This window comes from Coregonus clupeaformis, chromosome 26 (assembly GCF_020615455.1).
Source record: "Coregonus clupeaformis isolate EN_2021a chromosome 26, ASM2061545v1, whole genome shotgun sequence".
Lineage (NCBI taxonomy): Eukaryota > Metazoa > Chordata > Actinopteri > Salmoniformes > Salmonidae > Coregonus > Coregonus clupeaformis.
In genome coordinates, this window is record NC_059217.1 from 32,580,339 (window position 1) to 32,601,196 (window position 20,858).

Sequence of the window (20,858 nt, forward strand, 5' to 3'; positions counted from 1 at the left end):
AGTATGAAAAAATAATAAAATAATAATAACATGTATACATTCACTAACTGTAAGTCGCTCTGGATAAGAGCGTCTGCTAAATGACTAAAATGTAAATGTCTGTGTATGTTTCTTCACCGCTCAACGCATATGGTGGGTCGCTACTCAAAAGACACCTCAATTGGTGGGTCACAAAGCAAAAAAGTTTGGGAACCCCTGTAGTAGAGTACAGTACAGTAAAGAAAAGTAAAGTTGAGTATAGTTCCATACAGTAGGCCTACAGTCGAGTAGAGTTCAGTACAGTACAGAACACCAGAGTACAGTATAATGTATTGTACTATACTCTACTGTAATTAACTATAGTTTACTGTACAATACTGTACTGAACTCTACTGTGATGTATTGTACTCTACTGTGCTGTACTGTGATGTCCAAACTTGTGAAACATAGACGTCTATGATTGGTTCAGATTTGGTCTGGTCCGGACCAACCAAATGTGGTCTTGTTTGGGGCAGAGCTCATTAGAATAATAGCCAGTGTGTAGAATAATACCCATATTATATTGCATATTTCTACCTGTGTACCTGTTTAGGATACATCACCATGAAGAGAATGACATTCATCCATAATTATGCATTTCTGTGTAGTATAGGGGACCTACAGTGAGGGGAAGTATTTGATCCCCTGCTGATTTTGTACGTTTGCCCACTGACAAAGAAATGATCAGTCTATAATTTTAGGTTTATTTGAACAGTGAGAGACATAATAACAACAAAAAATCCAGAAAAACGCACGTCAAAAATGTTATAAATTGATTTGCATTTTAATGAGGGAAATAAGTATTTGACCCCCTCTCAATCAGAAAGATTTCTAGCTCCCAGGTGTCTTTTATACAGGTAATGAGCTGAGATTAAGAGCACACTCTTAAAGGGAGTGCTCCTAATCTCAGCTTGTTACCTGTATAAAAGACACCTGTCCACAGAAGCAATCAATCAGATTCCAAACTCTCCACCATGGCCAAGACCAAAGAGCTCTCCAAGGATGTCAGGGACAAGATTGTAGACCTACACGAGGCTGGAATGGGCTACAAGACCATCGCCAAGCAGCTTGGTGAGAAGGTGACAACAGTTGGTGCGATTATTACGGAAGAAACACAAAATAACTGTCAATCTCCCTCGGCCTTGGACTCCATGCAAGATCTCACCTCGTGGAGTTGCAATGATCATGAGAACGGTGAGGAATCAGCCCAGAACTACACGGGAGGATCTTGTCAATGATCTCAAGGCAGCTGGGACCATAGTCACCACGAAAACAATTGGTAACACACTACGCCGTGAAGGACTGAAATCCTGCAGCGCCCGCAAGGTCCCCCTGCTCAAGAAAGCACATATACATGCCCGTCTGAAGTTTGCCAATGAACATCTGAATGATTCAGAGGAGAACTGGGTGAAAGTGTTGTGGTCAGATGAGACCAAAATTGAGCTCTTTGGCATCAACTCAACTCGCCGTGTTTGGAGGTGGAGGAATGCTGCCTATGACCCCAAGAACACCATTCCCACGTCAAACATGGAGGTGGAAACATTATGCTTTGGGGGTGTTTTTCTGCTAAGGGGACAGGACAACTTTACCACATCAAAGGGACGATGGACGGGGCCATGTACCGTCAAATCATGGGTGAGAACCTCCTTCCCTCAGCCAGGGCATTGAAAATGGGTCGTTGGGTATTCCAGCATGACAATGACCCAAAACACACGGCCAAGGCAACAAAGGAGTGGCTCAAGAAGAAGCACATTAAGGTCCTGGAGTGGCCTAGCCAGTCTCCAGACCTTAATCCCATAGAAATGATGTGGAGGGAGCTGAAGGTTCGAGTTGCCAAACGTCAGCCTCGAAACCTTAAAGACTTGGAGAAGATCTGCAAAGAGGAGTGGGACAAAATCCCTCCTGAGATGTGCGCAAACCTGGTGGCCAACTACAAGAAACGTCTGACCTCTGTGATTGCCAACAAGGGTTATGCCACCAAGTACTAAGTCATGTTTTGCAGAGGGGTCAAATACTTATTTCCCTCATTAAAATGTGTTTTTCTGGATTTTTTTGTTGTTATTCTGTCTCTCACTGTTAAAATAAACCTACCATTAAAATTATAGACTGATCATTTCTTTGTCAGTGGGCAAACATACAAAATCAGCAGGGGATCAAATACTTTTTTCCCTCACTGTATGATGTAATGTGTAAATCCACTTCTTACTGGAGTTCAATAACCAAAATATTTTAGGGAAACTCAAGGTGTCATGTTATAGCTGACACCCCATTATTTCTGCAGACATCTTTGAATCTTAATTTGGAGCAGATATTTATCATATTTATTTATATACAGTCATGGCCAAAATTGTTGGCACCCCTGAAATTTTTCCAGAAAATGAAGTATTTCTCACAGAAAAGTATTGAAATTACACATGTTTTGCTATGCACATGTTTATTTCCTTTGTGTGTATTGGAATAACACAAAAAAAAACAGGAAAAAAGCAAATTTGACATAATTTCACACAAAACTAAAAAAATGGGCCGGACAAAGTTATTGGCACCCTTTCAAAATTGTGGATAAATAAGTTTGTTCCAAGCATGTGATGCTCCTTTAAACTCACCTGGGGCAAGTAACAGGTGTGGGCAATCTAAAAATCACACCTGAAAGCAGATAAAAAGGAGAGAAGTTGACTCAGTCTTTGCATTGTGTTTCTGTGTGTGCCACACTAAGCATGGAGAACAGAAAGAGGAAAAGAGAACTGTCTGAGGACTTGAGAACCAAAATTGTGGAAAAATATCAACAATCTCAAGGTTACAAGTCCATCTCCAGAGATCTAGATGTTCCTTTGTCCACAGTGCGCAACATGATCAAGAAGTTTGCAACCCATGGCACTGTAGCTAATCTCCCCTGGACGTGGACGGAAGAGAAAAATTGATGAAAGGTTGCAACGCAGGATAGTCCGGATGGTGGATAAGCAGCCCCAAACAAGTTCCAAAGAAATTCAAGCTGTCCTGCAGGCTCAGGGTGCATCAGTGTCAGCGCGAACTATACGTCGAAATTTGAATGAAATGAAACGCTATGGCAGGAGACCCAGGAGGACCCCACTGCTGACACAGAGACATAAAAAAGCAAGACTACAGTTTGCCAAAATGTACATGAGTAAGCCAAATTCCTTCTGGGAGAACGTCTTATGGACAGATGAGACCAAGATAGAGCTTTTTGGTAAAGCACATCGTTCTACTGTTTACCGAAAATGTAATGAAGCCTTCAAAGAAAAGAACACAGTACCTACAGTCAAATATGGTGGAGGTTCAAAGATGTTTTGGGGTTGTTTTGCTGCCTCTGGCACTGGGTGCCTTGACTGTGTGCAAGGCATCATGAAATCTGAGGATTACCAAAGGATTTTGGGTCGCAATGTAGGGCCCAGTGTCAGAAAGCTGGGTTTGCGTCCGAGATCATGGGTCTTCCAGCAGGACAATGACCCCAAACATACTTCAAAAAGCACCCAGAAATGGATGGCAACAAAGCGCTGGAGAGTTCTGAAGTGGCCAGCAATGAGTCCAGATCTTAATCCCATTGAACACCTGTGGAGAGATCTTAAAATTGCTGTTGGGAAAAGGCACCCATCCAATATGAGAGACCTGGAGCAGTTTGCAAAAGAAGAGTGGTCCAAAATTCCGGGTGAGAGGTGTAAGAAGCTTATTGATGGTTATAGGAAGCGACTGATTTCAGTTATTTTTTCCAAAGGGTGTGCAACTAAATATTAAGTTAAGGGTGCCAATCATTTTGTCCGGCCCATTTTTTGAGTTTTGTGTGAAATTATGTCAAATTTGCTTTTTTCCTGTTTTTTTTGTGTTATTCCAATACACACAAAGGAAATAAACATGTGCATAGCAAAACATGTGTAATTTCAATACTTTTCTGTGAGAAATACTTCATTTTCTGGAAAAATTTCAGGGGTGCCAACAATTTTGGCCATGACTGTATTTATCAACAAAACAAAATCTCAATCACGCTAAGTCGGGGCAGTCTGCACATTTTAAAGTTGGTTTCATGTTAATAGCTTAAGCATTTTAAGCGCTAGAGCTTGCAGAAGAAATTAAATAAGAGTACGAGTGGTCTTGCTTTCAGCAAGCACACCATAGAGTGTTTTTTGTAAGACAATGAAAGCAGTCTGTTAGGTCAGATACAGCCTAACCTAACGAGAAGAAAAAAAAACAGTTGGGGTAGGTTATTTTCTGCACTGTTCAACCAATCCAGTAAATGTGGAGGAGGAGTTAAGATGGAGTGTCGACTTGTTAATGTCCAAAAGTGGAAGTCCCGTCTCAGGCTCTCTTTCCATTTCCCCTGAAAACCGGAACGTCCAGTTGTTGTGGACTTGGCAGAGGCTAGATAGAGCCTGGTCCATATTGGAGGCTATAGAGTATTATTGTTGATCCTAGATCTGTTCCTATATAGGCTGTTTCTACTCCGAGCCCCCCAGTAGTGCTGAGAGCCAGTCCGGCAGGTGAGCTGGGTCCTGTAGTAGGTCCTGTAGAGCTGAGGTCAGTTTACACTGGGAGAGGACCACAGCTAGCATCACAGCTCCCCCGGACAGGGTGATCAGCCAGGGGGACAGAAGGACCCGGGGCCTGGGGGGCTCTGGCTCCAGCCTGCAATAGAATAAAAAAATAAAAAATAAGAGATGATATTCTATTGATTCCCAAGGGGAAATTAATCTGCCCTTCTACCCTTTGGGCTACCTACCTGGTTCTGAAGGGCTGGGCTACGCGCTCCCACTGAGTGAGGATTGCCTGTCGGGCCCCGTCCCACTTTCCTGGCCCTCTCAGACGGTACTGGTAAGGGGTGCAGGGCCCCAGCAGCACACGCAGCCCCACACCAGGCTCCCTCAGCAGCAGCCCTAGGATGTTGGGACGAACCCCCACCTGCTCAGCCAGGGAGTCCAGGTATGGTATATAATCCACCTGGAGAGCTGCCTGTCTGGGACACGGGTAACTGAGAGAGAGAAGGGGAGAGGACGGAGGAGAGGGAGAAAGAGAGAGAAGTTGGGAGGAGAGAGAAGGCGTTTGTGACCTCTAGGCCTTAATTTCACGCTGAACAAAAGCCTAGGCCCTAGATTTGGGAATTGACAAGTCTGCAGGTCACAGCAAAGGTAATCACTCATGACAAAGCAAGGCTAATGGCTACTGGTATTGAGGCAGCTCTTCTTCATGTTGTTTACCTCTTCATGTTCCTCTTTGTCTCCATCTCGATTTTGGACAGCATCGTTTTCTGTGGTGGGAGCTGGGTCAACCCTTCAACAAACAACCATGAAGAATTCTAACTTTGCTGTGTTTGCCAGGTGTGTGTATTCAGACAGGTCTGTGTCGTTCCAATGTGTGTGTGTGTTTAGACCTAATCTCTTGTGGACAGACTATGTAAGATAAATGGTATTGTAGTTTGTAAGATTTTCGTGTTTGGGTTGCCAAGATTAGTTTAGACCAGGTATGTGTGTACCTGCGATGACCCTTGCGACCCAGCGGGCCTGCATCTCCACTGCAGGAAAGATGGGTCCTTTAGTCTGGAACAGACCCATGATGGCCAGCGTGGGGCGCTCGAGAGCTGGAGGGAACACCCGTCTGGAATAAAATAACACAACCACTTTTACCTAAAGCAATTTACAGTTAATTATACAGTATGACACCATTTCCCCTCTTGGATCTATCAAGTGTTGATCTATCTTCTGTATCTTAAAGGAGCAAATCCTAACATTCACTTAGGGACAGTTCAAAATTTACTGGGAGGGGGAGGGAGGGGATGGGTGGGCTGGTCCAAATCAAAGTGTCATAAAAGAAATGCACCCCCCTCCCCAACATAGAAAATATATTCATATGACCCTCTCCTTGTACTGTAAAATAAATTGCACACCCTCCCCCCTCATACTCATTAACCTCTACGGGATTGGCGTCCCGTGTACGGGACGGTTGAGCTAACGTGCGCTAATGTGATTAGCATGACTGTTGTAAGTAACAGCAAACTTTCCAGGACATAGACATGTCTTATATGGGCAGAAAGCTCAAATTCTTGTTAATCTAACAGCACTGTCCAATTCACAGTAGCTATTACAGTGAAAAACTACCATGCTATTGTTTGAGGAGAGTGCACAACAACAAAAAACTCATCAGGGCAACTGGTTTGATACATTAACCTCTGAAGGTAAATAATGTACTTACATTCAGTAATCTTGCTCTGATTTGTCATCCTAAGGGTCCCAGAGATAAAATGTAGCATAGTTTTGTTTGATAAAATCCATTTTTATATTCAAATGTAGGAACTGGGTTCTACAGTTTGAACCCCTGCTGTCTCTGGCTCCACACCTACCCCGCCCGGCCATCTAGATGTGTGAAAGTTAGTGAATAAGCAAATGATCCATCATGTATGACATTCCTGGGAGTGTGTAAACTTATATTTTGTATTACCATATCATTGTTGTATGTTCTCTATAGTTATGTATTTGAAAATGTATCAATTGACCAATTCGGCACATTTGGGCAGACAAAATAGTCCAGTATTGCAATGTTTCACTGGATCAATCTGAAACTTTGCACACATGCTGCTGCCATCTAGTGGCCAGAATCTAAATTGCACCTAAACTGCAATATTATAATGTGGCCTTTCTATTGCATTTCAAAGATGATGGAACAAAAAAATAAATAGAAAACGCATGTTTTTTTGTTTGTATTATCTTTTACCAGATCTAATGTGTTATATTCTTCTACATTAATTTCACATTTCCACAACCTTCAAAGTGTTTCCTTTCAAATGGTATCAGGAATATGCATATCCTTGCTTCAGGTCCTGAGCTACAGGCAGTTAGATTTGGGTATGTCATTTTAGGCGAAAATTGAAAAAAAAGAGTCTGATCCTTAAGAGGTTAAGCTCAGCGCTAGTTCATACAGGGAACCCAAGTATAGGCTTCAGCGATGCATCAGCTGACGTTGCACTAATCATATTCTACAAACACTTCCTACCTTAATATGGCGGTCTAATAAGCTTATCAGTTTTACTCACTCATTCTCTGCTATCTCTCCTGCTGTTGGTTGCTGGATAGTATGCAGTTGCATTTTCTTGCACGCACCCACCCATCACCCTAGCCTCCACCTGTGTGGTTCTGTGTTTCCTTCCTGCACGGAGATTGGTACAGCGTACCTTGCTCACTGCCTGAAATTATTATTAACTTAACATGATGCATACTCTGGAGGTGAGCTATTGATTGTGATTTTTCTGTAAACTATGAGATAAACAAAGTTAATTACACACATGACAAACAAGGAGTCATAATTAAACATTGGTACATTGCTGTTGCTAGGCAATAACTTAGTGAATTCCTCTCACTAGGTTTGTGTGTGTGTAAGATGGGCATCTGCCCTGTCATTGGGTCAAATTCTACAGTTGTCTTATGTTATCTGTGACTGCAACCAGACTATGACCCTGTGGCTCTCCTTAGGCATATCCCTGGAACGAGCAAGGGTTGAACAGAGTTCAGGCTAAACCTTTGTCTCTCCTTGGCTATCTTCTTGTCACGCCCTGACTCAGGGGACTCGTATATGTTGAGTCAGGGTGTGTATGTTCTATGTTGTATATTTCTATATTGATATTCTAGTATGTCTATTTCTATGTTGGCCGGTGTGGTTCCCAATCAGAGGCAGCTGTCGCTCGTTGTCTCTGATTGGGGACCATACTTAGGCAGCCTATTGGCACTAGTGGGTTGTGGGATCTTGTTCCGTGTGAGGTATGTTGTTTGTGTACCTTGGACTTCACGTTTCCTTTGTTGTTTTGTCGTGGTGTTTATCAGTATAATAAACATGTACGCATATCACGCTGCGCCTTGGTCTGACCCGTCTGTAAACGAACGTGACACTTCTTGATTGATTACAGCATGATGAGGTGGGGTTTATGTATGTTTGAAAGATTAAGTATGGACCTGTCATGTCCAACAATCAATCTTCAGGTCTCTTCAGGTCAAGCCCGGGAGAGTTGAACAGAGTTTAAACTGAACATTTAGTAAAGACAGAATGCACTTTAAACTTCACACAATATAAAAATGTTCAGTAGGAGTAGGAAAAAAGGTGCTTGTGCACTGATAAGCACACCAAGCACAACAAAGACAGCATTAACGACAAGTAATAAAATAAAGACGGCACTTCTAAAAGCCTATTTCACACCATAGCCTGCTGAATTTGCAAGATAACTTTTCTTTCGTTTTGATTTTAGTGCAAATAAAAATGCAGCACTGTCTCACCCATGCACGTGCAGTTACAAGCCTGCTAGAGTTCAGTTAGAGGCAGGCAGACAAGCAATATCCACCAGCGTAGTACGGATAAGCTGGAATGTGAAACTAACTGAAGCTGGTTAGCTTTAAAAACCCTGAGTAGATCTATCTTGCTTCGTAGGATATCCCTCTGGACAAACTATCCACCTATACAACTATTGTCACTTTGAATGGTGGCTAGAGGGCAGGATAGACAGACTGATAGACTATATTGACCTGTGGTATAGTTAGCGTGTGGAAAAGCGTAGTGCATATGGCAGGGCTATTCAACTATATTCTTACAGGGACCAGATGTAAAAAAAAGGTTAATTGCAGGGGGGCCGGACATTTTCCACATGCGATTATTCTTTGGAAGAACTGTATTAAAAAGCAATGCACACACACCAATAAAGCAGTTTTCTTAAAATTAAATGTTGCTAAAAGTAACTAGGAAAGAAGTGGAGGGCCCTCAGCCAACGTGAGTCGAGGTGCAACCCCACCAAAAATTGTAGCTTTAAGGAATGGGCTCATAATATTTTGTAGCATAAACCATTCAAACGGTAGAGCCAAATTCATATAAAGAAACAATTATCAACATGCCACATAGGCGCTAGAAACGGATAGAAACCACACTATAGACAACTACAATAGTGCTCGTCATTTTGTCACTGAAAGTCGGATTTTAGCAGGGATTTTTTTGCAGATATTTTATTAATGGTCAAAGGGCCAGTCTATATTAATAAACGGGCCGGATCTGCCGGATCTGGCACGCAGGCCGCCAGTTGAATAGCCTTGGCATAAGGGAAGTACTAAAACACCTTGAAATAAAAATAAAATATAGGGGAGGCGCATGCAAGCAGATGAGGAAATTTGGCTAGGATGGAAGAAATGATATAGTAAAACCTGCAAAAGGGTGAATGCACTACCCTCCCCTGTGCCCAATAAAAAAAACACACAACCCTCCCCTATTTGGGACCACCAGACTAAATTTCAAACTGTACCTAAAGTCGAAATGTAACTTGCTCTATTGACATCAATTCATGACTGAGCGAATATTAGACTTAAGTGGAAGTAAGGATTTGACCGTCTGTCCAGGCCAGTATTATAAAGCACCTGTACAGCGTGAGCTCCCCCCCAGGTCCTGGACATAGTGACGGGGGCAGGAAGGAGAAGGTCCCATTGTATCCGGTACAGAAGACTACTGCATCAATGTCCTCCTCCGCGGTTCCATCCTGGAACAGCAGTCTGGACCCCTGGAACCCTCTCAGGTCTGGCTTCAGCACTACTGCCCCCTGCAGTATACGGCCTGGGAGGTCATCGTTGATCAGCGGCTTCCGCTCTAGCAGCCTGGGAGGACAGAGAGAGAGAGAAATGAGAGATCGTTTTTTCTTAGTTTTTCATATTTTCAAATGTTGCCATAGTGCATTTGCATATTTGTCACACCTATGTTTCGGGCTGTAGTAGGGTGCTGGTCACCGGTGTGTTGGCTGTAGTAGGGTGCTGGTCACCGGTGTGTTGGCTGTAGTAGGGTGCTGGTCACCTGTGTGTGGGCTGTAATATGGTGCTGGTCACCTGTATGTGGGCTGTAGTAGGGTGCTGGTCACCTGTATGTGGGCTGTAGTAGGGTGCTGGTCACCTGTGTGTGGGCTGTAGTAGGGTGCTGGTCACCTGTGTGTGGGCTGTAATATGGTGCTGGTCACCTGTGTGTGGGCTGTAATATGGTGCTGGTCACCTGTGTGTGGGCTATAGTAGGGTGCTGGTCACCTGTGTGTGGGCTGTAATATGGTGCTGGTCACCTGTGTGTGGGCTGTAATATGGTGCTGGTCACCTGTGTTTGGGCTGTAGTAGGGTGCTGGTCACCAGTGTGTGGGCTGTAGTGGGGTGCTGGTCACCTGTGTGTGGGCTGTAGGCCGTAGAGGCGGTGGTCGTATCGGTGATTAAGGGTTCTCTCTGCAGCCCAGTTGACCAGCGCTCTGGGCAGCAGGGAGGTCAGCAGGGCGGTGAGCCGCGAGATGGCCATCATGTCCAGAGGGAGACCGCTACTGGACATACGAGCTATCACCCACGCCCCCTTACGGGTACTCAGGAAGGTCTAGGGGGGTGGGATGTAAGAAAGAAAGGGAAATGGGAGAACAGAGAAATAGAGAGACAGACATGAATGGCCAAACTCTCTTTATAGTATGAGAACCACTGGGTTTGAACCTGGGTCGCTTTTGTACCTCAAGAAAGTATTAGCTTAAATATGTCCTCCTGTGACAGGTGAGCCCCACCTTCTCTGCAGCCCGGCTGATCTCCACAGCGATGTCCCCTCCAGAGTTCCCGATCCCCACCACCACCACCCTCTTCCCCCGGAATGCATCAGCATCCTTATACGCCCAGCTGTGTAGGCAGCGGCCAGGGAACGACTCATGGCCTGCATGGGAAACAACACTCAGGTGGTTGAAGAGGTATTGTACCTGTTGGCTACACACATCCAAAACACTTCACAGATGTAAACATATGCCATAGAAAAAAGGGGGGGGAAAAACACACACAGGCTTGACGAGGACCTTATGGTCAAAACGTTGACACTTCTATGGGTGTATCAAAACTGTATATAGAGTATAGTGTATAAATAGTGTTTAGATTGTTTATAGATAGTGTATAGTGTTTAGATGCTTTAAACTGACCTGGGAACTGGTCTAGCGGTGAGACAGGGTGTGTGTAGTGTCCTGAACACACCAGGACCCCGTCAAAGACGTGTCTCTCCTCCTGTCCCTCCCTGTTCTCTGTCACCACCTCCCACTGGCCTGAACGACTGAAGTCTGGCCTCTGTCTCACGGTCAGCACGCTGGTCTGAAACACACACAGTAACAGATCATAGAAAGTCGTGTAGAGTCTAAATGACTTGGACAGGTCCTTCATCAGGGGAAGGAGGAGAAGAGAGAGGGAGAGAGAGAGAGGAGAGATAAAAGACGAGAAAAGACGAGAGAGAGTATTGACCTGGAAGGTGATGTGTCTGAGGAGGTCAAAGTGTTGAGCGTAGAGCCTGAAGTACTGCAGCAGCTGGGAGTGCAGCATGTAGTTGGGGTAGTCAGCTGGCATAGGGAAGTCACTGAAACACATCATCTCCTTGGAGGTGTTCACCACCAGGGATCGGTAGATACTAGTGCGGCCCGGCTCAGGGGTTTCCTGTGGACACACAGACACAAGGGTATGTCTGAAATGACACTATTTCCTATAAAGGGCCTTTTTTTCCTCCCATAGGGCTCTGGTCAAAAGTTGTGCCCTATACCCTGAGTAAGGTGTCATTCCAGATGCACCCAGGAACACTGTTGGTGATGCACAGTTACGAGGGGTGCATCTCTATAGTCCAAAATGGCTTCCTTTCCTCGTCTCCTCACCTTGAACCTCCACAGCCCCCCGATGTCATCACTGCTCTCAAAGCAGGTGGGCTCCAGACCCTCATCCAGACAGCTCTTGATGCTGGTCAGACCTGAGGGACCCGCCCCGATCACTGCCACACGTCGGGTCATACTACCTGACTGTCTGTCTTTCTGCAGAGGATTGGAGACACAATAGAAGGCTGATGTGAGAGACGCTCTAATTCAGTTTCCACTGACTGAGCCTACAGAGAAACCATTGCATCACCCCATTGATCCCTCTTATCTTTCCTCCGTCTGCAGTGGCAGGTTAAACCAACAAATGCCCAACTCACTCTACCAACAGAATCACTCCTGAATTTTTTAAAATATAATTTAATAAACCTGAATAAGAATGTCAACTCATCAAAATCAGTTGACTCTCAACCAGCGACTGTACTCACCTGCTCCATAGACTTTGCTCCCTCTCGGCTGGAGTAGTTTTGACTGGAACTGTGTCAAATGCAGGTCATCGTTTGGTGCTCTGTGTCATTTCCCCAGGTTAGATTAAGGGAGGCATTCTTGGAATTACCATATCTGTAGTCAGACACCCGTCTGGTCCCCAGGCAAATATTTCCAAATGGATTCTTGGAATAACTGGATCTGTAATCTGTAGTTAGACATTCTTTTAGGTCAAATTTTCTAATTCCTTGAGGATTTTAACTTTTCCCTGAGCTGATAGCCCTGTCCTGCACACAGACTCTGAGCAGCATATTAGCAGAGTAAAGTTCATAAATCAGGAAGTGAACCAAAAGCAGGGTAGGGGAGTGTCCTAAAAGTTAACCCTTTACTGACACACATAAACCCTGAGGGTTGTTACTAGCCTACAGAGATCAATTTAATCTACTTGAGGGGAACACCTGAAATTAATTTACATGAGTATGAACTCATCTCACCATCCACAATGTTGCCTTTAACGTGTTTTGACAGAATCCTCTAGAAGGGGTGGACATGTAAGATAAAGTGCTGACAGCATGGAGTTATAATTGATTTATTCATTTTTCTTTCCACACAGAAACATTGGGAATAAAGATGAGGTGAAGTGGCATTAAAGGCATGCTCTGGTACTTTGGCAACTAAGAAAGTATTTTTTAAACCTCTCGCTTTGGGCTGGATGTGTCACTGTGTAGTTCATACATGCATAATCTATGAGCAGAATTACAGTTTTACCTCAATTAGCCATGAAATTCCTAGTTTGAAAGCAACTGTTTTCTTGAAGCTGTGCCGCACCATTTTCCCTACTTTTCCCCCCACTTGGGCCAGCGCCCTAGCAATTTGGGTTCTAGCCTCGCATTTGAGTGACAGCTAGCAAGAGGCCTGCCCAGCGTTATCCAAAGAGGTTACAGGGCGGTCCCAACGGCTCAGTGGACACAGCAGAGAGAGAGAGCAATGACGTGGTGCAAATATATGCACATATGTGATGTAGTACGCAATTGTCAGGGACCACTTTTGGATCCTTACTTTCACTTTCAGAACTACTGGCTAAAAAGTATACAAGTACCGAAGAATCTCTTCAAAGGTTTGTCTTTCTACCCAGTTCTCATATACAAATATCATAGACACATTCCATTTCCAGTATACTCTTTGATAGTCTTGACTCCAATAATAAACTTCTCAGCAAATGTTTGTAGATCATGTAGTACAGGAGAGGAAGGGGGAAGGGGGTGGTTGTGTCTGGTGGTATTCAGGCTCTCTGTGTGTTGTTGAGAGAGGAGAGGAGGCAGTGGAGGAGGGGTGGAGGTGTGGGTGGACGTTGTAGGGTTCGGGTGAGAGGAGTGTGGAGGGTGGTGTTAAAGCTTTCTGGGTGGTGGCGGTAGAGAGGGGGTATAGGTTGAGCTAATAGGGTTAGAGTGAGAGGAGGGTGGTGTTCAGGCTGTCCTCGGCTGAGGTTGGAGAGAAGGTAGGTGAGGGAGAAAGGGGGATAGGGGTTGAGGTAATAGGGTGAGGGTGAGGGTAGGCTTCGGTGTACAGGGATATTTGGAAATAGCCAGGGGATGGTTTTTCAATACCGTCAACACCATTGAAACTATTTATTTGATGTTTTTCAATAAATGGTAATATTTGTAGATACTTTTTATGTAAATACCTGCAGTCAACTTGTGCAATACATTAGGAGATAAAGCAGATCATGTTCTTCATTTCACCTGTCACATTATTTTACATCATGAAGCTTACCGTAGTTCCCCAGAACAGTTGAACCATGTGTTTGTTTGCAAATAGCACAACTGGAGAAAACGGGAGCAGTGTATTGAGTGGGGTCGCTGTCACGGACGTTGAAGGACGGGTCAGACCAAGGCGCAGCGTGAAATGCATACATGTTTATTACAAAGAATAAACACACGAACAAAAACAACGTAACGTGAAGTCCTCAGGCACGGCACAACACAACTGATGAGTGCCAACAGGCTACTAAAGTATGATCCCCAATCAGAGACAACGAGCGACAGCTGCCTCTGATTGGGAATCACACCCGGCCAAACATAGAAATACACAACCTAGAATGCAACATAGAAATACTAACATAGATATCCACACCCTGACTCAACATACTAGAGTCCCATAAGTCAGGGCGTGACAGTACCCCCCCCCCCCCAAAGGTGCGGACTCCGACCGCACAAACCTTACATAACAGGGTAGGGTCCGGGTGGGCATTGCGCCTCGGAGGCGGATCCGGCTCCGGGCGTGACGACCACATTCTCTCAGCCTCCCCGTTGCGCCCCATGTCTGGTCTGGACCTCGGCGCGCTGCTTCCCCTCTCCTTCCTCCCACGATGTACCAAGCCCTGTCTGGACCCTGGTGTGGGAGACCCCGAACCTGGAGAGGGGCTGACGTCTGGGTCTGGACTGGAGCCGCTGACCGGAGCTGAACTGGGCACCGGTGGAGCGGACTGCTCTGGCTCCGGACTGGAGCCGCTGACCAGAGCTGGACTGGGCACCGGTGGAGTGGACTGCTCTGGCTCCGGAGTGGAGCAGCTGACCGGAGCTGGACTGGACCCCGGTGGAGCGGACTGCTCTGGCTCTAGAGTGGAGCAGCTGACCGGTGCCGGACTAGGCACCAGTGGAACGGGCACGGGCCGTGCCGGACTGGACACACGCACCACTGGTCTGGTGCGAGGAGCAGGCACGGGCCGGTCCAGACTACGAACACGCACCACTGGCTTGGTGCGAGGAGCCGGAACGGGCCGGGCCGGACTGGGAACACACACCACTGGCTTGGTGCGGGGAGCAGGAACGGGCCGGGCCGGACTGGGAACACACACCACTGGTCTGGTGCGAGGAACAGGAACGGGCAGGGCCGGACTGGGAACACGCACCACTAGTCTGGTGCGAGGAGCAGAAACGGGCCGGGCCGGACTGGGGAGGCGTTCTGGAGGTCTGGAGCGGAGAGCTGGCACAACCCGTCCTGGCTGGATGCCCACTTTTGCACGGCACGTGCGTGGTGCTAGCACAGGACGCACTGGACTGTGCCGGCGCACTGGCGACACAGTGTGTAGCTCCGCATAACAAGAAGCCTGCACGGTCACACGCTTCCTAGCGTGAGTACGGGGAGTTGGCTCTGCTCTGAACCCAGGCTCTGCCAACCACCCCGTGTGCCCCCCAAAAAAATTATCTTGGGGCTGCTTCTCAGGCTTTCGTCGTGACCGCGTCCTCTTGGGTCACCGTTTCTCCTCTCCTGCCTGGGCTTCCTCCTTCGCCCAGGGTCCTCTACCGTTTACTCTCTCCTTCTCCACCCACATTCCTTTCAGGGCCTCCATCTCTTATCTCACCCCAAGTCCATGATCTCTGCTCCACTACCTGTGTCCAGGGTGTCTGCAGCTCCTGGGCACACTGCTTGGTCCGTGTTTGGTGGGATCTTCTGTCATGGACGTTGAAGGACGGGTCAGACCAAGGCGCAGCGTGAAATGGATACATGTTTATTACAAAGAATAAACACACGAACAAAACAACGTAACGTGAAGTCCTCAGGTACAATACAATACAACACAACTAATGAGTGCCAACAGGCTACTAAAGTATGATCCCCAATCAGAGACAACGAGCGACAGCTGCCTCTGATTGGGAATCACACCCGGCCAAACATAGAAATAGAAATACACAACCTAGAATGCAACATAGAAATACTAACATAGATATCCACACCCTGACTCAACATACTAGAGTCCCATAAGTCAGGGCGTGACAGTCGCGTTTTATATTGAAAGTCAACAGTGTCTTTTTTGCTTCAACAGACTGATCAGGGATGTGCATCAACAGTTTTCCTTCACAGAAAATACATTAGTGCAAGACATTTGTCTGAAAATAGCTTCATTTTCATCAGATGACAACAGAAGTGCAACGCTATTTGGCTGGCAACCACACAAGTAAATTAGCTTACAATGAAAAAGCATGGGCTTTTTTTGCTAAAATGATGCAAGGCCATTATATTTCTAGTGTTTATCATAGAAATAATGTAGCCAGCTACATTTCCTAATGTTTGGTTTAAAGGTAATCTTGCATTTTACCAAGTAGGCTGGCTACACCGAGAAAAGTACGTAGAGGTCGCATTAGTGCAGAATTCTGTGTTTTTCACGCATACATTTTTTATGGAACGCGTAAGAAATGTCTTGCTGCGTTTATAAACACAACTCTAAAATGCTTCTTATTGTAATTTCTGCTCAGCATCAGACTAATAATGTGCTCCAGTTACACTTCTCCACTTGGATGAGAATACACCTTATTCAGACACCTTGACTTTTTCCACATTTTGTTACATTACAGCCTTATTCTAAAATGGATGAAATAAATAAAAATCTCAGCAATCTACACACAATACCCCATAATGACAAAGTGAAAACATGTTTAGACATTTTTGCAAATGTATAAAAAATAAAAAACAGAAATACCTTACTTACATAAGTATTCAGACCCTTTGCTATGAGACTCGAAATTGAGCTTAGGTACATCCTGTTTCCATTGATCATCCTTGAGATGTTTCTACAAGTTGATTGAAGTCCACCTGTGGTAAATTCAATTGATTGGACATTATTTGGAAAGGCACACACCTGTCTATATAAGGTCCCACAGTTGACAGTGCATGTCAGTGCAAAAACCAAGCCATGAGGTCAAAGGAATTGTCTGTAGAGCTCAGAGACAGGATTGTGTCGAGGCACAGATCTGGAGAAGTGTACCAAAACATTTCTGCAGCATTGAATGTCCCTAAGAACACAGTGGCCTCCATCATTCTTAAATGGAAGAAGTTTGGAACCACCAAGACTCTTCCTAGAGCTAGCCACCTGGCCAAACTGAGCAATCGGGGGAGAAGGGCCTTGGTCAGGGAGGTGATCAAGAACCCGATGGTCACTCTGACAGAGCTCTAGAGTTCCTCTGTGGAGATGGGAGAACCTTCCAGAAGGACAACCATCTCTGCAGCACTCCACCAATCAGGCCTTTATGGTAGAGTGGCCAGACGGAAACCACTCCTCAGTAAAAGGCACATGACAGCCCGTTTGGAGTTTGCCAAAAGGCACCTAAAGACTCTCAGACCATGAGAAACAAGATTCTCTGGTCTGATGAAACCAAGATTGAACTCTTTGGCCTGAATGCCAAGCATCACGTCTGGAGGAAACTTGGCACCATCCCTATGGTGAAGCATGGTTGTGGCAGCATCATGCTGTGGGGATGTTTTCAGCGGTAGGGACTGGAAGACTAGTCAGGATTGAAGGAGTAGCTTCCATCTGGCCACTCTACCATAAAGGCCTGATTGGTGGAGTGCTGCAGAGCTGGTTGTCCTTCTGGAAAGTTCTCCCATCTCCACAGAGGAACTCTAGAGCTCTGTCAGAGTGACCATTAGGTTTTTGGTCACCTCCCTGACCAAGGCCCTTCTCCTCCCGATTGCTCAGTTTGGCCGGGCGGCCAGCTCTAGGAAGAGCCTTGGTGGTTCCAAACTTCTTCCATTTAAGAATGATGGAGGCCACTGTGTTCTTGGAGACCTTCAATGCTGCATAATTTTTTTGGTACCCTTCCCCAGTTCTGTGCCTCGACACAATCCTGTCTTGGAGCTCTAAGGACAATTTCTTCGACCTCATGTCTTGGTTTTTGCTCTGATATGCACTTTCAACTATGGGGCCTTATATAGACGTGTGTGCCTTTCCAAATCATGTCCAATCAATTGAATTTATCACAGGTGGACACCAATCAAGTTGTAGAAACATCAAGGATGATCAATGGAAACAGGATACACCTGAGCTCAATTTCGAGTCTCATACCAAAGGGTCTGAATACTTATGTAAATAAGGTATTTCAGTTTTTTGTTTATAATAATTTGCTAAAATTTAAAAAAAAACTTTGTCATTATGGGGTATTGTGTGTAGATTGCTGAGGATTTTTATTTATTAAATCCCTTTTAGAATAAGGCTGTAACGTAACAAAATGTGGAAAAAGTCAAGAGGTCTGAATACTTTCCAAAGGCACTGTAGATACATACAGTGGGGTACGAAATTATTGACACTTGATAAAGATTAGCAAAGAAATAATTCAAATACTGAGCTATATTATAAGTTAATTTTTATTTTATACTAATACAATTGCTCAGAGAAAGAGATTTTGTTTAGTAAGCAATACAACAACAAAAAAAGTGATACCCTAGTTTTCAATACCTCACCTTGTGAGGATAACAGCACTGAGCCTTTTTCTAAAATGTTTTATGGGTTGGAAAACACATTGGGATGGATCTTAGACCATTCCTCCATTCATAATCCTTCCAGATCCTTGATATCCTTCATCTGCGTTTATGGACTGTCCTCTTCAATTCAAACCACAGGTTTTCAATGGGTTTCAAGTCCAGAGAGTGCAAAATGTTGATTTTGTGGCCAATTCATTTGTGGATTTTGATGTGTGCTTGGGGTTATTGTCTTGCTGGACGATCCACTTGCTGCCAAGTTTCAGAATCTTGCCTAAAACAAATGAGGGAGAGGAGAGAAGGACGGACAGGTAGAGAGGTTAGAAGAACTAGAAAAAAAGCATAATTTAATATTATGGAATATGGCAGGAGAGTGGACAGATGTTCTTAAATGCTATAATTAATACGTAATGCTGAAGATAAGGTTACAGCCATTGCGTCTCTCCAGGTCGTTGAGTTACATATACTGTATATCTGACTATCTGACTTTTGAATGATAACTACAGTATGTCACTACCAAACCCTGCAAACATTGGCTAGTTTGAAATTAGGCTAAACATTAGAAAAAGCATAGACCTAACTCACACACCGATTGTACTACTAGGTGTATGGAGAAGAACTGCTGAATAGAAAAGAAACTCCAGCAGACTGGTGATCTTATTCTGTACAGAATTGCTGGATCTTTCTTTTTTACCAAAGTTTCAATCTCAACAGACTTTCATCTGTTTAAATCAAACATGAAATCTAAATCGCATTAAAGTTATCCTACCTCTGTCACACTCTTCAATTTAGACAAAAGGTTTTTCCATCACATTAAGTATCGTACCAGAAAGTCTACAGATTCTTTATTCCACTGTAATTAGTCTACATTTTGCATAAATGTGTACAGTGCACATACAATTTCAATAAAATGTCAATGGTTTAAAAAAATCTGGATTAATCAATATAGTGAAGCAGTGTCTAAAGAGTCTTACCTTAGCGTCAGCAGGTGAGAGCTGTGAGTCGGTCAAAAGGCTTAACACAGCACTGCCTTTTATACCGAGTCAACACAGTGACCCTGTTTTTATCATCACCAAACAAGGCCTCGATCAAACTTGTACTTGTACTTTTTACCCCTTTTTCTCCCCAATTTCGTGATATCCAATTAGATATTATAGTCAGAACAAATATCTGGCTACTCTTCACAACATATCTGGTCATTTCCATGAAACAGATTCTACCATACTACAGATTCTAGATCAGATGTAACCCAAACAATTCAGCAGAATAGCATCAAGGTACACTTTATTTTAAATTCAACTCATTTTTAGTTCTCAGGTACTCCTATGAAGCCTCAAAAGTATGTGGACACCCCTTCAAATTAATGGATTTCTCTATTTCAGCCACACCGGTTGCTGACAGGTGTATAACGTCGAGCACACCGCCATGCAATCTCCATAGACAAACATTGGCAGTAGAATGGCCGTACTGAAGAGCTCAGTGACAGGATGCCACCGTTCCAACAAGTCAGTTCGTCAAATTTCGGCCCTGCTAGAGCTGCCCTGTTCAACTGTAAGTGCTGTTATTGTGAAGTGGAAACATCTAGGAGCACACAAACTCACAGAAAGGGACCGGCGAGTGCTGAAGTGCGTAGCATGTAAAAATCGTGATGAATCACGATTCACTATCTGCCAATCCGACGACGAATCTGGGTTGGGCGGATGCCAGGAGAACGCTACCTGCCCCAATGCATAGTGCCAACTGTAAAGTTTGGTGGAGGAGGAATAATGGTTTGGGGCTGTTTTTCATGGTTTGGGCTAGGTCCCTTCGTTCCAGTGAAGGGAAATCTTAACGCTACAGCATACAATGACATTCTAGACGATTCTGTGCTTCCAACTTTGTGGCAACAGTTTGGGGAAGGCCCTTTCCTGTTTTAGCATGACAATGCCCCCGTTCACAAAGCGAGGTCCATACAGAAATGTTTTGTTGAGATCGGTGTGGAAGAACTTGATTGGCCTGCACAGAGCCCTGACCTCAACCCCATCTAACACCTTTGGGATGAATTGGAACATTGACTGCGAGCCAGGCCTAATCGCCCAAAATCAGTGCCTGACCTCACTAATGCTCTTGGGGATGAACGGAAGCAAGTCCCCACAGCAATGTTCCAACATCTAGTGGAAAGCCTTCACAGAAGAGTGGAGGCTGTTATAGCAGCAAAGGGGGGGGGGGACCAACTCCATATTAATACCCATTATTTTGGAATGTATGTTGTCCTAGATGTCATTTTGTCCTAGATAGCAAACTATAAACCACTTGTTGAGTCAAGGTCACAACTTTTCATACTGTATTTTTATATATATATACTGTATTTATAAAAAATATTTGCAGTGCAATCATTCTGGAGTATACCTCCAAAACCCATAGAATAAACAGTCACATTTGCAACCATATACAGTTGAAGTCGGAAGTTTATATACACCTTAGCCAAATACATTTAAACTCAGTTTTTCACAATTCCTGACATTTAATC

General features: G+C 44.6%; 1 protein-coding gene across 2 annotated transcripts; it reads right to left on the reverse strand.

Moving 5' to 3' along the window:
* Window positions 1-4,025: 4,025 nt before the first annotated feature.
* LOC121540196 (flavin-containing monooxygenase 5-like) lies at window positions 4,026-12,394 on the reverse strand. 2 transcript variants are annotated; one of them, XM_041848882.1, is made up of 11 exons: window positions 12,097-12,394; window positions 11,675-11,827; window positions 11,274-11,462; window positions 10,961-11,126; window positions 10,562-10,704; window positions 10,184-10,383; window positions 9,405-9,638; window positions 5,498-5,619; window positions 5,223-5,295; window positions 4,748-4,996; window positions 4,026-4,653 (listed from the first exon to the last, which is right to left on the reverse strand). In XM_041848882.1, exons 1-11 carry the CDS (start codon window positions 12,103-12,105, stop codon window positions 4,467-4,469), a joined length of 1,725 nt encoding a protein of 574 aa, XP_041704816.1. In that variant the 5' UTR covers window positions 12,106-12,394; the 3' UTR covers window positions 4,026-4,466. The 2 variants fall into 2 exon arrangements, with proteins under 2 accessions (XP_041704816.1, XP_041704817.1); XM_041848883.1 differs by lacking the exon at window positions 11,675-11,827.
* Window positions 12,395-20,858: the final 8,464 nt, after the last annotated feature.

Excerpts from the sequence above, each read along its gene's own strand:
- LOC121540196 (XM_041848882.1), bottom strand. Across the intron at positions 10,384-10,561 it reads TCAGCCGGGCTGCAGAGAAG|ACCTTCCTGAGTACCCGTAA; the intron begins GTGGGGCTCACC and ends CCACCCCCCTAG. Across the intron at positions 5,296-5,497 it reads GGTCGCAAGGGTCATCGCAG|GGTTGACCCAGCTCCCACCA; the intron begins GTACACACATAC and ends TGTTTGTTGAAG.